This window comes from Enoplosus armatus, chromosome 4 (genome assembly GCF_043641665.1).
Source record: "Enoplosus armatus isolate fEnoArm2 chromosome 4, fEnoArm2.hap1, whole genome shotgun sequence".
Taxonomy (NCBI): Eukaryota; Metazoa; Chordata; class Actinopteri; order Centrarchiformes; family Enoplosidae; genus Enoplosus; species Enoplosus armatus.
In genome coordinates this window covers 24,000,639-24,014,959 of record NC_092183.1, presented here as the reverse complement: position 1 = coordinate 24,014,959, position 14,321 = coordinate 24,000,639, and the positions used below count along the sequence as shown (strand labels likewise).

Here is a 14,321-nt window from a genome sequence, read left to right as displayed (position 1 = left end):
CTAACTGAGCTAATTAGCTAACGGCAGCTACAGTTGGCAGGAAAAGCAGTTGCTCATCTGCCGATACGGACAGGTGACCCGTTCACATCTACCGCCACCGCCGCTGCAGGGTAGCTACATGGTAGCTACAGGGTAGCTACAGCATTCTGTCAATGGGAAGCTACAAACTGGATTTAACCTCCTAAGACCTGGCATCCACATGCGTAGACATCACATTTTGGGTTATACCATAATACTTAATTCTGCTTATATGGAAATTCAAAATTGTCCCCGTATGCAGAACCACATCATGTCAACAGATGATGCTTAATTTTTATACTTTATACCAATAAGCCCAAATAGCAAAGAGAAATTAAGATAGAGCTTGGGTTTTAGGAGGTTAATGCAAAAAGATATTCTTAAAGAAAGCCTGGAGTTCGACCAAAAACAAGTACCTGCGGAGGGACAATGACCAATTTAATGGTACTGTTAATTAATTGTAATGCAAAATGGATAAAGTCATCAAGGAAAATCCTTAAAAGCTTCCATTGAGTTAGTTGGTCACCGCAAGCATCGCCTGGGCAGCAAAAACAAAGGGCCAAGGCTACATTTGAACATTACCAGCAGACAGTATGTAGGACATTTTTGGTCATAATTCAAGTCCAAATGGAAAATTAAAAGAGATTAAAGAGAGATATATATACCACCTTATGTCAAAATTTGAAAGCTAGGTCAAAAGGCCAACCTCATTTGCAGACGGGTAATGAGGTCATAAGGTCAACCTCATTTGCATAGGTCCCCACGCCCCCATTACATCACGTCATTTGCATGTGAATTGGACGAAAGATCACCGCATTCCGTCGATACTGCGTACTCCTGAAAAGCACAAAGCCGGAAAACAACACTTCCTTGAGGTCCGTACCGTGGGACTCTGTCATACCGGTCAAAAAAGAAAACGCACATACTTTTGAAAAACACAAGTAAACTTATCCTTCTAATCTATCGTATGATAAAAAATAAATAAATAAATAAATGTGCCTATTGTTCGAGCATGATCATTTTAACATCTAGTCATTTCATCATTTAACATCTAGTCAATAGCGTCTAAATCCGCTGATTCCCTCGCGGGGCTCACTGAAAACCAAGGACCCACGAAGCAACATGAACAACGGTAATAAAGTTATCTGTTTATTCCCTCATTCATTTCAGAAAGAATACAATATTAAATGTATCATTCGTCATCTTATAGAAATTAAAGTTCCAGAATGCAGCTCCGTTCCTGGGTAAGTGATTCTATTTCTCTTCCATTTTATTTTTCCTAAAAAAAAAAAAAAAATTGTTTGTTTTATTTTATTAAAACTGATTTATTTCTTTACGCAGTTACTGCTGACGAGCTGTGTAGTATTATGTGTATTATTTATTTATTTTTTTTAATAAAAAGAAAAATGCAACAAGACGAGGTAAACAATTTACAGATCTGTTGGAAGCTACGGAATGCCGGTTCAGGAGCAGAAACCCTCTTGGTTTTCTCAATGATCCAGAGGCCGTCCAAGAGGAGAATGCCGGAATGCCTATCCGTTTAAGGAAAAAGATGCCACCTGTCTCAGGTAAAAGAGCAAAGTTGGATCAGTCAAAGGCTTCATCTGTCAAAAGCATCCAGACGGGACCCTCGGCGAGTCATCTGAGTGAATGAAACGTTTTTTAAAACTTAATGCATTCTTGTTCATGTTGTGTAGATTTCAGACGTTATCGGGGTTCGCCGTAGGATTCAAATGAGGCCCGACTTCCGTATGTCTGTGGAGTAGGGGAGTAGGGGAGTGAGGGAAAGGAGAGCATTTCCGGTAACATTGAACATGTAAGTGAGGGGAGCAGCGCCACCTCGCCTCGGATTCTCTCCCATCAACAGAAAATCCATCGCAGCAACATGGAGGGAATCGGGGTAAGGAAAGTCAGCCAACCGCAGGTCCCTCTGCCTTAAATGAAAATAATCATGAATGAATGAATGAATGAAGTCTAGTCGCGCAGCTTCATTTTCGTTGAGAAGGCACTCGACACCGTCCTAATCGGGCTAGGGTCTGCTTGAAACTTACCCAGGGTTTCAATGTCTTGCCGGTTTGTGCAATCAGACGGCTGTGGCCTTTAACGTCCACAAAATTGTGGTGTTGTACAGAAGCAAAGGCGAACGAACCTTCTCTCATTTTGAGACCGACTTTCCCAAATCATCCGACGCGCCTCTGTTTGTGCTTCTATCGCAAAACCACTGCTACGGTATAAAGAATCTCAAGGGTTTTTCTAGGAACCCAACACGTGTGTTATTTCTGTTACAAAGGCTACGACAACCTCATTACTCACCAGTGTGGCGGTATTGCACCGTCTGCCACAAGGCGGTATGTACCCAACAACCGTTAAACCCCATCGTCTGCCGTGACTATAACAGAACGTGTCGCATCGCCTCCTGTTTGTCTGGACACAAAGAGAGCGTAGCAAGACCGATGGGCCAGGAGGTACGCCAGCGCTTGTGATCTGCATAAAAAAAGGCCTGAAATGCGTCGCTATGACTAAACATAGGAAACAACACGTGTCTCTGTCGCTAAAATGTAACATCTGAAGGGAGAACTTACCTGCATGTCCCCTTTCTGGTGGCGTTTAAACTACGTAGAGTCCTACCCCCTGCCGAGCGATTACGGTGTAGAGCACATGAGTCCTTGTGAGAGTTCTATCCTTGGTACAGAGAAGTCAGTCAGGGAACCTTCGACTTTGAGAAGAAAGCCCTACGTTATTGTAAAAATGACACACAAAACCTTCTCAAACGCCTCTATCCAGTGGTTAGAGTGGGTTGCTCCCTCTCTCCCTCTAGATGTAGTAGATGACCCCCCCACCTAGAGTCTGGTTCTGCTCGAGGTTTCTGCCTCTTAAAGGAAATTTTTCCTTGCCACTGTCGCCAAAGTGCTTGCTCATGATGGGAACTGTTGGGTCTCTGTAATAACATTATGAAGAGTCGGTCTAAACCTGCTCTATTTGTAAAGTGTCTTGAGATGACTTTTATTGTGATTTGGTGCCATATAAATAAAATTGAATTGAATTGCGCACAGTGAAAATATCGCAATTCAACACACACTAAATCAGGGAGAAAAACACGTTGGCAAATACTACGTAGACGGTTATGCCCCGATCCACAGTGTAGAGTGCGCCTATGAGTTTCTGGGAGTTTCAGAACCAGCGCCGTCGGGTTGAGGTACATGGCGAGACGTTACTTCGCTTTATCCGTTTGTGAACTGCAACTATCCTTACTCCCTGGGGCACCCTACCATCATCTACAAAGACTTTGACGCGCCTCAAAACTACTTTGGTCTGATTAGAGCGGTCGTGTGCTCTCCACGGGGGTTGTTTTTCCCCGTTTTACCTTACAAAACGTCTCAAGGTAAATTAGTGTTTACCCTCTGCCGCGTCTACACCGAAATCAACAATCAGGAGAGTCCTTGCACGTACAGTACGACGACGAGGTCAGAACATTGACAAGGGGTTTGGGTCACCGAATTAAACATGGCCCTGGAGCTGGGGTACAGAGTCGGAAAGATCACAGAAGTGTGGCGTTTTGACAAACAGAGCGATTCCATTTTCGTTGAATACATACACACCTTTCAGAAAGGTAAGCAGGAAGCTTCCGGGTACCCTCCCGAGGTGACGCATCAGGAGAGCAGGGAAAGGTACATCAGAGACTACCGGTTCAATCAAGGCATTTTAATTCAATTAAACTTGTACAAGCTTTTTAACAATAATGCGCCAGCACCTGTCGCTTAGAGTTGATCTCTAGAATGGAATCGTAACAGGCGTAAACGATGAAAGTGGTGGTATGCGGCAAGGGAACTCTGTATCTCATTTCCAGTCTTAACGTTCCGTTGGACACGGGCTTCGGTGTCTTCGTATGGGTTGGGATACGAATAAAGAGTAACCGTTCTGTAATTCCTTGCGGTCAATGCTCAGAGGTAAATCTTTAAAGATGTCTCCCCGTAGTGGTAAACACGTTATAAAACTCTCTGATTCTGGTACAACGTGTTCTGGCAGCGTGTAGGCATCTGCTCAGATAAAAACTCTTTGGCGTTTTCAAGCTTGACTTTCTTCCCCATTACGTCTTGCACCAGCGCGCGGAGTCGTTCTACACCTCCGAAGCTGCCGGGGTGAGCGGGGTTGTTGTCTTTTTTCATGAAACGTTTCTCAGCCATCGTGCCTTCTGCAGTCTCTGAAGTTCTACTGAAAAGAAAACGGAGGGGAAAGCTTCCTATTCTTTTTTTATTTCTCGTTTTTACAAATCAACAAGTAGGGCATGCAATTTCATAACCAACCACATTAACACAATAGCGTATGGGACAAAGGGCTACAAACAAAGCATACAAGGTGAACAAATGGCAGGCGTTTATGTCAGAAGCGTCTTTAGCGCACTCAGTCACAATTGCTTCAAAGGTCTCTGACCTATTTTCACCACAGCCTCCCCGATCTGATTTTCGTACACATCGCGGATAGGCTAATAGATCTTCCTCGATGATTTTAGTTTGTGTAAAAGAGTTTCTGCAACGGCTTTGACTCTGGCCTCTTTCGCTCGGATGCCGCGCATGCACAGCAGAGACCTCAGAGTCCAGAGTCTCGCCATCAGCTGGTGAAAGTGGTTCAGGTAGAAATCATCCTCTAGCAGTTCCAAACACTCGTGTTGTCTCTGGCTGGGGTGGTTGATCAGACAGCCGTGGTAGCGATCTCTCCGGCACACCCATGAGAGAGAGTTTGGAGAGTCGATAGGCCGGGGCTCGTCGAATCCATCGTCCATACCGTCCGAGCCGGACGCAACGGTAAAGCGCAACGTCTCAGCTTTCAGAAACCGTTGGAATTTTTCGGATAGCGCAAACCGTGATGTAATTATGGTAATCCAAAGTGCGCTTGTCGCTGACGACACACTCGGTGTTAAAAGGTTAATGTGCTTTGCGGAGACATGGCTGCACCAGGACATTCCCGATGACAACGTCCCCATCAACGGTTTTCAGACCATCTGGGCCGACAGGTATTGCACCGGGAGCAGTAAGCGTAAAGGAGGGGGTCTTGCCGTTCTCGTTAACAACAGGTGGTGCAATCCTTCCCACATCACCATCAAGGATCGTGTCTGTTGCCCAGACATTGAACTGTTGGCGGTTGGACTCAGACCGTACTATTTGCCCAGGGAGTTCTCGCATGCCATTGTTGTGACTGTTTACATCCCCCCCTCTGCCAACCCGACGTCGGCGTGTGACGTCATTCACTCCGCCATAGCCCGTCTACAGATTCAACACCCGAATGCATTCATTGGTATTTCGGGTGACTTCATAGTTGAAGTGGGAAGTGTCTCACCATGGCTGAGACACTTCCCACCTTCACACAGTATGTGAGCTGTCCTACTAGAGAGGAGAGGACCCTGGACTTGGTTGTATGCTAACGTAAGGGATGCATACAGCTCCTCTCCCCTGCCCCCTCTTGGTAGGTCAGACCGCAACCTAGTGCACCTAAACCCCTGTTGTGTCCCTCTGGTGAAGAGCCAGCCTGCAACCATAAGGACAGTGAGGAGATGGTCGGAGGAGGCTCATGAGACACTTCAGGGATGTTTTGAGGTGACTGACTGTCAGGCGCTCTGTGAGCCACATGGAGAGGACATTGATGGGCTCACAGAGTGCATCATGGATTACATCAACTTCTGTGTGGACTCCACTGTCCCAGCAAGGACTGTCCATTGTTATTCTAACAACAAGCCATGGGTGACAAAGGACATCAAAACCATCCTGAATGAAAAGAAGAGGGACTGTCCTCTCCCCCTTCCTCTTCACCATCTACACCACGGACTTCAGCTACTGCACAGAGACCTGCCATCTTCAGAAGGTTTCTGATGACTCAGCAATAGTTGGATGTATCAGCAAGGGTGATGAGGAGGAGTACAGGGCTGCTGTGGACTACTTTGTCACACGGTGCGAGCAGAACCACCTGCAGCTCAACTTGACAAAGACAAAGGAGCTGACTGTGGATCTGAGGAGGACCAAGGTGCCGATGACCCCTGTTTCCATCCAGGGGGTCAGTGTGGACATTGTAGAGGATTACAAGTACCTGGGAGTCCACATTGACAATAAATTCAATTCAATTCAATTCAATTTTATTTATATAGCGCCAAATCACAACAAAGTCATCTCATGACACTTTACAAAATAGAGCAGGTCTAGACCGACTCTTTATAGTGTTATTACAGAGACCCAACGGTTCCCACCATGAGCAAGCACTTTGGCGACAGTGGCAAGGAAAAACTTCCTTTTAAGAGGCAGAAACCTCGAGCAGAACCAGACTCTAGGTGGGCGGTCATCTGCTTTGACCGGTTGGGTTTTAGGGAGAGAGAGAGAGAGAGAGAGAGAGAGAGAGAGAGAGAGAGAGAAAGAGAGGGAGGGAGAGAGAGACAGAGAGATAGACGTAGAGACACAGATAGACAGACAGACAGACAGATAGGTAGGCAAAATAAACTGGACTGGGTAAAGAACACTAATGTCCTCTACAGGAAGGGCCAGAGCCGTCTCTATTTTCGGAGGCGGCTGAGGTCCTTCAACATCTGCCGGACTATGCTGAGGATGTTCTATGAGTCTGTGGTGGCCAGTGCCATCCTCTATGCTGTTGCATGCTGGGGGCAGCCGGCTGAGGGTGGCGGACCCCAACAGACTCAACAAACTGCGGGGCATCTTGGACAATGTCTGACATCCAGTGGGAGACTCATTCCTCCCAAATGTACAACAGAGCGCCACTGGAAATCATTCCTGCCTGTGGCCATCAAACTGTTCAACCCCTCCCTCTGAGTGTCACTGACACTCTGAAGAAACAGACCTACTTCACCTGCCATATACTACCTCAGTATTTATTCTTTAAACAGTTTTTATTTCTCATTTTTTATATCTTATTTTTGTACATACTCTTATTTCTAAATGTATGCTACCTGCAATTATCGGATGTTGGTCCTGAACGCCTCAGAAACACAGTATCTCAGAATCAGAATCAGAAATAATTTATTGATCCCCGGGGGGGGGGTCAATTTTACAGTACCGGTGCTCCCATTCAAGATTAGAAAGCAGCATAAATTAGAAATAAAAGTATGTACAAAATATAAAAAATAAGAAATAGAAAATAAAAATATACACATTTACAATATTTAAGTGAAAAATAAAAGTAAAAAATATGTACAATAGCAATGTATATATATATGTATGTATTGCACTGACATTTAAAGAATAAATAATAATGAGGTAGTATGTGTCGAAGCAGGTCCAGGTTTCCAGTCACTGACACTCAGCGGGAGGAGTTGAACAGTCTGATGGCCACAGGCAGGAATGATTTCCTGTGGCTGTCCCAATTAGTCCACCTGATCCAGAATGCTGCGGCACGTGTACTGACAGGAACCAGGAAAAGAGATCATATTTCTCCTGTGTTAGCTTCGCTGCACTGCCTCCCTGTAAAATCTAGAATAGAGTTTAAAATCCTTCTCCTGACCTACAAAGCTCTTACTGGTCAGAGCTCATAGTACCCTATTACCCCACTAGAGAGCTGCGCTCCCAGAATGCAGGGTTGCTTGTGGTTCCTAGAGTCTCCAAAAGCAGAACAGGAGCCAGAGCCTTCAGCTATCAAGCTCCTCTCCTGTGGAATGTCCCGCCAATGCATGTTACTAACTTTATATCTTCCCTGGAGTTTCTTTGTGATTTCTCGTCTTGCAGGTTGCTGTGGATCGTGGTCCTGGTACGCCTGGGTGCTGCTGCCATGGGCCTCCCTGACTCTCATCACTACAGTTATCATTTTTAGTCGTAGTTCTGTTACTATTAAAGCTGTTGCTATTATTAATCATATCTCAGTTATTATTACAGCTGTAACTACTATTATTAGTCATATTTCCATTATTATTATTATTATAGTTGCTATGGCTGAACTTTGAACTAAACTTTAAAATGACCATTTGAAAATGTAAAGTGACGATGAAAAAAAGTGAAATTTAAAATGCCAAATCTTCAATGAAAATGCTCAAGCCGAAAGCTTTTGTAAATTGTAAACATGAAATTGAAAAATGGTGATCGAAATAAGAAAAGGGAAACATGAAATGCAAAATTCTAAATGGGAAATAGAAACGCCAGAAACAGACCAGACTGATTTACTGTGATTTACAGTTATATTTAGAGAAAAAACGTTACTGAAAGCTGATGGTTTCGTGGGGGGTATTAGCTTGTTCCTGATTCTGCGAAACCAACATCAGTGCTGTCAACACATTCGGGGCCATGCTTCCGCCCTTCACAATAAGATAACATGCTTCGACAAACTCCAAATTACGCAGTTAAGGCTCATTAAGTTCCATTTCGAGCGTATACCACCACCTGCTGGGTATGTTTTGTCAAACTCTCTTCTCATTTCCACTGCTTGGAAAAAATACCAGCTGATTCATTCATTCAATCTAGTAATTATACACATATGTGTATATATAACAATACACAGCAAGTCAAATTTATAGTATAATTTGATTATAATGATATAAATAGTATCATTTATAGTTACCCGTGTCCTCCAGAACCTCCACTGACTCCCCAACAACAAATCCAATTCAAAGCCCTTCTCCTCACTCATGAAGCCATCCATAACCAGGCCCCCTCCTACCTCACCGATCTGCTCCACCACCACCACCACCACACGCCAGACCTGAGTTTGTTTGTTTTTTAAATCAAGACAGTGTTTTGTTATTGCAACGTGAAAATACATACTCCCAGCAATGTCTATGAATCACAATAGTTCCAAAATATATATTCTGGGGAGGGGAGGGGGGGTCAACTCCTTCTTAGAAACCAAGACAGAGTGGCTTGCTGCCAATAGATCTCCTGTAAGAACAGAATCTCCCTTTCCAGAAGCTGCAGAGGGTGAGACTTGAGGAGAATAACCCCCCTCCCTCTGTGCCGCCCGAACCGTGGGGGGGGCAGATGTAACCTTGTAGTAAAACACCGCTTTTCTGTCAATTTCACTGATTGTGTTATTATTTTTGGGGCATTTTATGAACTTAATTTTGGATAATTTATGAGTGATTCATCTTTATTGTTCTTATTTACACTGGGGCCATCATTTCCCTGTCAATGTGCTTTCCATTTGATCCTGAATTGTGAAGCATTTCGTCAAGTCCGTTTCAATATGAGCCATACAGATCATTGATCATCTTTCTTGTACCGGCACTGAGAAAATGAAGCTCGTGCGCGTGCGACCCAGTTCAGCAGTGACTTGACAAAAAAGGAACGCCTATGCATATTCCTGTACACGGTAGTTTTAGTTTTGAATCTACACAGAGTTTTGCACAGCCTGCATAAAAGCCCGGGACGCTGGTGCTAGGTCAGTGCCATGTACTTTCATGGACCTGCACCACAAGTTGACACCACGAAAAAAACAATAAAGAAAAGGGAGCTTAATGCAGAGATGGCATTACACGATGAGTGAAAACCTGAAGCCACGTGTGTCTGGACACACAGAAACATGGAGGCCGTCAGGAAATGCAGTCCCGAAATGAGGGAAGGTTGATTCCTTTCCCTGACAATATTGTTTTATGTTATTTATTTGCTTTGACTTTTTCCTGGATAATTTGATTACTGTCTGTCTGTCATGTCCTTTGTTGAAGCACTTTGTAAAAATGTTAAAGGTCCCGTATTGTAGGCAGCGAGATGTCCACGTCTTGTTTGATTCTAAAGCAGATCTCGGCGCTGTATAAATACTGGGAAAGGATCAAAAACGCTCAGTCCACAGAGAAATGAAACACAGCCTGTATTCAGACACTGCGCCTTTTAAACGAGCCGCCACGACTTCTGTAAGGTTGTGCCAGGTTGTTCAGTTTGTCTCAAACGGCTTGTTTCAGACAGAGGGTGGGGGAAGGGCTGCAGGAAGGGCCAGGAGAAGATACATAAGGACTTTTTATGAACTGTGAATCATGCAAAGCTGCTCTAGTGGAGTCCCAGAATAAAAATATGGGGCTGGAAATGAGCAGAATACGGGACCTTTAAGTGCTAAGTGCTATAGAAATAAAGTTGTTATTCGCTTGCCAATTAAAGTTAGTTTTGCATAACCAAGTAGTTTCAGTTGCTTTAACCTAACCTAACCTTAACCACTGAATAGGAGATGATCCAACAAGTACTTAGTTTGAAGCACACTGGGGCCCTGAGCAGACGAGCATAACTCAAATACAGAAAACAAAGTGTCTTTCTCGTTGTTTTTTTGATGAGCAGACATTTCAGGTGCAGAACAATGAACTACCCCTCATTGGTTAGAGTCACCAGTAGCTCGTTGTAAAGACAACAACAAATGGAACATGCTTATTTATGGTTTCACACAAGTTCCCACTTCTGCTTTTTGGTGGAGCGCACGGCCAACCAAACAACCGCTTGAGCGTTGTTTCTGTGGTGTGCAGCTCTTCACTGTTTACCAAGACTCTGCGGCTGACTGCGATCATGTCATCCCACATCAAATTGTCTGCTTCACATTTGCATACAGAATCAGCAGGCCAAATCAAAACCCCTCAGTGACCTGGAAGCACGAAGTGATGCAATCTTAGCTGTTGACCCAGCTCTCCAGGTCCTTATACACCCTGTTCACTGGTAAACTGGGGTACTTCACACAGATCTGACACAGCCTCTCTCTCCAGTCAGTGTAGGTTTTTATTCTGTGAGTGTGGTGCCACTGGAGGTACCCCTCATAGGCCTGCCTGTCTGCAGCCACGTGCTTCAGATAGGCAGCCAGATCCGCAGCGCTCTTGAAATCAGCCACGTGGATGAAGGAACCAGGGGGAGCCCGGGCCTCGTAGGTGGCCCTGCTGGGGCCGAGAACCACCGGCACGGCCCCTGCTTGGAAAGCGTTCCTCCAGAGCTTCTCGCTGATGTAGTCCTTCGTCTCAGAGTTCTCAAAGGACAGGTAAAAAAGACACTTTGCGATGGTGGGCAGCAGCTTCTTGCCCGACAGGGGTTTCTTGTTCCACTTGCCGTAGATCTCTATGGGGATGTGCTTCGTTAGACTTCGGTAGACGCCAGCCCGAGCCTGGTGAGGCCGGTATCTGCTGACCACCCAGCAGACAAGGTAGGAGCGATTTGAAGCGGCCTGGAAGCCTAGATCGTACGAACCTCCTGGCAGGGTCTCTCCATAAGGGACCGATATGTCTGCGTCAAGCCTGTAGCTCATGGTCCAGTTGAAGAGGCCGTTGAGCCGCGTGAGGTTTGCATTGTTGACAGGAGGCTCCATTGACAGCCACACCCAGCGCTGGGAGGCCGGGCGATCCTGGTGCAGCGGCAGCGAGGACAGACCCTTACTCAGCTCATGGTGGTGAAAGACCACCACGTCAGCGGCGGAGAAGGCGGAGGTGTTATCGGTGAGGAAACAGTGGCTGATGTTGTACATCTCCAGGCATTTGTTTCCGTCGAGCCTGTAGGAGCGGCCAAACGGCCAGTGCCACAGCAGGACGCTGATGTTTCTCTGGGGAACATCCGGATAATGTCTCTGCCGATAGAGCTTCTGGTCCAAGAAGCCGTAAAAAAGCAGGGACGAGAGGGAGCTGAGGAGGAGGAGGAGGAGGAGGAGGGGGAAGGCTCTGGATCCAGATGTTGTCATTGCTGCCGGGCGTTTTCCAGGTCAAAAGGGCACAGATCACTGGTATGGAACTAGAAAGGAAGGAAGGGTAGATCAGAGATGTTATTTAGCTTTCATATGTTCTCATCAGCGCAGGAACTGCAGAGGGCAAGGTGTTAAAAACAAAAAAACATCTCCTACAGCAGAAGACACCTGATTCTGCATTAACTTTCCACAAATGATTATTCTTTTCTTCAGGCAACTGTCGGACAGCACTTGTCAGGTGGCTCATTTTGTTAATTTAATTAAAAGAGAGCTTGCATCAGAAATGGAATACGGTTTCAGAAAAGTGCAGTGATCATTAGTTCTTTCGGTTGGGAGCAAAGCTCTTGCAGAACATTTGTTGAAATCCACGCCGCCGTCTGTCTGCTCTGTGTTTTCAGTAAGAACAGCAAGTTCTGCTTCTGCTGGACGTTTGTTCTCTTTCAGGATTTCACCATCAGTATTGCACACCAACTAGCTCACACAGATGAATGGTTGGTTTAAAAAAGATTTAAAAAAAAACACCAAAACAACGAATTGAACAGCGATTTACAAATCATCACGACTGATCCAAGTCATTTCTGGCCAAACTACAGATTTATCAGCATGTTTTTTTTTTGTTAATAATAATAATAATAAAAATAATAATAATAAAAATCACTTTCTGGTTCTTCATATTCTACTAACCTTTTTTCTTTTTTTCTCGTGTGGGTTGGTGATGTGGCATCTTGTGAAATGAAACTGGCAGAGGTTTTCTAAAGATGGCACACCCTGATAGCTGGGTACACCACAAACTGAACATCATTTTAAAAACAGAGAAGAAGAAGAAGAAGAAAAAAAGAAACAAATTCTAAATGAAAGAATCTTGCAGGACCTGATTTGTTCTTATGCCATTTCCATCACCCTTAAGACACATCAACAGTAGCACTGTGTAGACCATGAATCTGTAGTAAAAACTTTTGATAGCAGCTTTGAATTTGAATGAAAATAAAAAGAATTTAAAAATGAGGCTGGCAGAGATGCTGGCACTTACCTGGATGACATGACACCAGGCGGTCTGCTGCCCGTAAAGCTTTGCGCTACTCAACACATCCTAGAATATGAAAGGAAATCCTGCCCCCTCAAATTTTTTTTTTTTTTTGACTCATCTTTTTGCTTGACACTTCACGCACACACACCCAGCTTCTCGAGGGTTAGGGTGTGACAGTTGATGTTACGACGTCAGTCAGTGGTTGGCAGAGAGAAACCAGCAGCAGCAAAAAAAAAAGTTTGAAAGAATTATAAAAATAAGTCTTTTATCATGAAGAAGTTCTTACATCGTTTTGTTTTTTGTAGTAAATGTAGTGCATTTGCTGTTTTGCATAATAAGCACAGCCAGCAGCCGGTGGCAATCAAAAGCATAATCATTTTAGTTTAGTAGTAAACCACAAGCTGGTCTTCCCCTTCCTGTTCTCGCAGCTCACACGGAGGAAAGGGGCACAGGGTTTCACAGCTCCTGCAGGCACAGACCACACACCATAACCGTCTCAAAAGAGCCGAGCCCCTCGGCCTCCCAGTTCGCGTTTGTTTTTTTTTAAATGCATACGCAAATGCTGACACACACACAAAAAAAACCCTGCTCCCACACTTTTTTCGGTTGATTTGAACTCACAGTGTGCTCCAGTGTGGCAGCTGTAATGCTGGATTCATGTTCAGTTATGTTTTGACCTATCACTTGCAGCCTTGCAATCCCCTAACCACTGGCACACTGGCGAACTGGTATTTTCCTGGGCCCTCAGGAGGTCATCTCAATCAGGAGGGACTTAAATGAGATATTTTATTGACACGTGCATAATGAAGAGGACAAATGTGAAAGTCTTTGGCGATTAGATCCCATTGTGACGCCATCATATTTTAAGGGGGTTTTGAAGCCTTGAGCCCCTACTCCCCCCCTCTGCCGATGGAGTCTAGACACTGGTGGTAGTGAAAGGGGGGAGTGTAGGGGCACAGATTTAACTTCTGACAGCAGCACCGATATGATTGGCCGATGGAGATTGTGGCGAAAATCTGGTTGGGTAAGTGAGAGAGTAAACGCCCATGATCAGCTGATTAGAGAAACAGGAAGAGAGAGAGAGAGAGAGAGAGAGAAAGAGACAGATAGAGAGAGAGAGAGAGAGAGAGAGAGAGAGAGATGTGAATGAATGAGCAGTCTTCCTGATTGAACTGTGCCGGTTTGGTATCTTGGTGACTTGTGACATGCGCCCCCGTTGGGAGGTAGAGGGTGTGGTGGCACTTTTGGTCCCTTAATCTGGTGAAATACCAACACATAAAAACCTCTCACAAGTCGCACAAACCCCCTTCATTCACGTTTTATTTTATTTTATTTTTTTTGTCTTTTATTCTACGTTTTTCAACCAACCAACATGTGATGACACAGACAAAAATAAAAGTTTTACCCACGGCAGATCTGGCGGGTGCTGATGGAAACATTGATATAACGGTTGGAAAGCTTACCAGCGACACCTGTTGGTTAAAACGTGAACGCACTATAGGCAAACAGCAGGTCTGAGGTCAGTGTTCTTTGCCCTCACTGTACGTAGAGTGACGTTCAACACTCGAACGCGTCCATCACAAGCTAGCGTTACCCAGCAACCGTGGCTAGCTTAGCCAAACAGTCAGTAACACAGACACGGTTTAGTTTTTGTTTT

At 44.9% G+C, this 14,321-nt stretch overlaps 1 protein-coding gene across 1 annotated transcript; it reads right to left on the bottom strand.

The window, feature by feature from the left end:
• Nucleotides 1–10,584: 10,584 nt before the first annotated feature.
• Nucleotides 10,585–11,634, bottom strand: LOC139284514 (alpha-(1,3)-fucosyltransferase 7). The gene has a single exon (XM_070904812.1). It carries the CDS (start codon nucleotides 11,632–11,634, stop codon nucleotides 10,585–10,587), a length of 1,050 nt encoding a protein of 349 aa, XP_070760913.1.
• Between the last annotated feature and the right edge of the window lie 2,687 nt (nucleotides 11,635–14,321).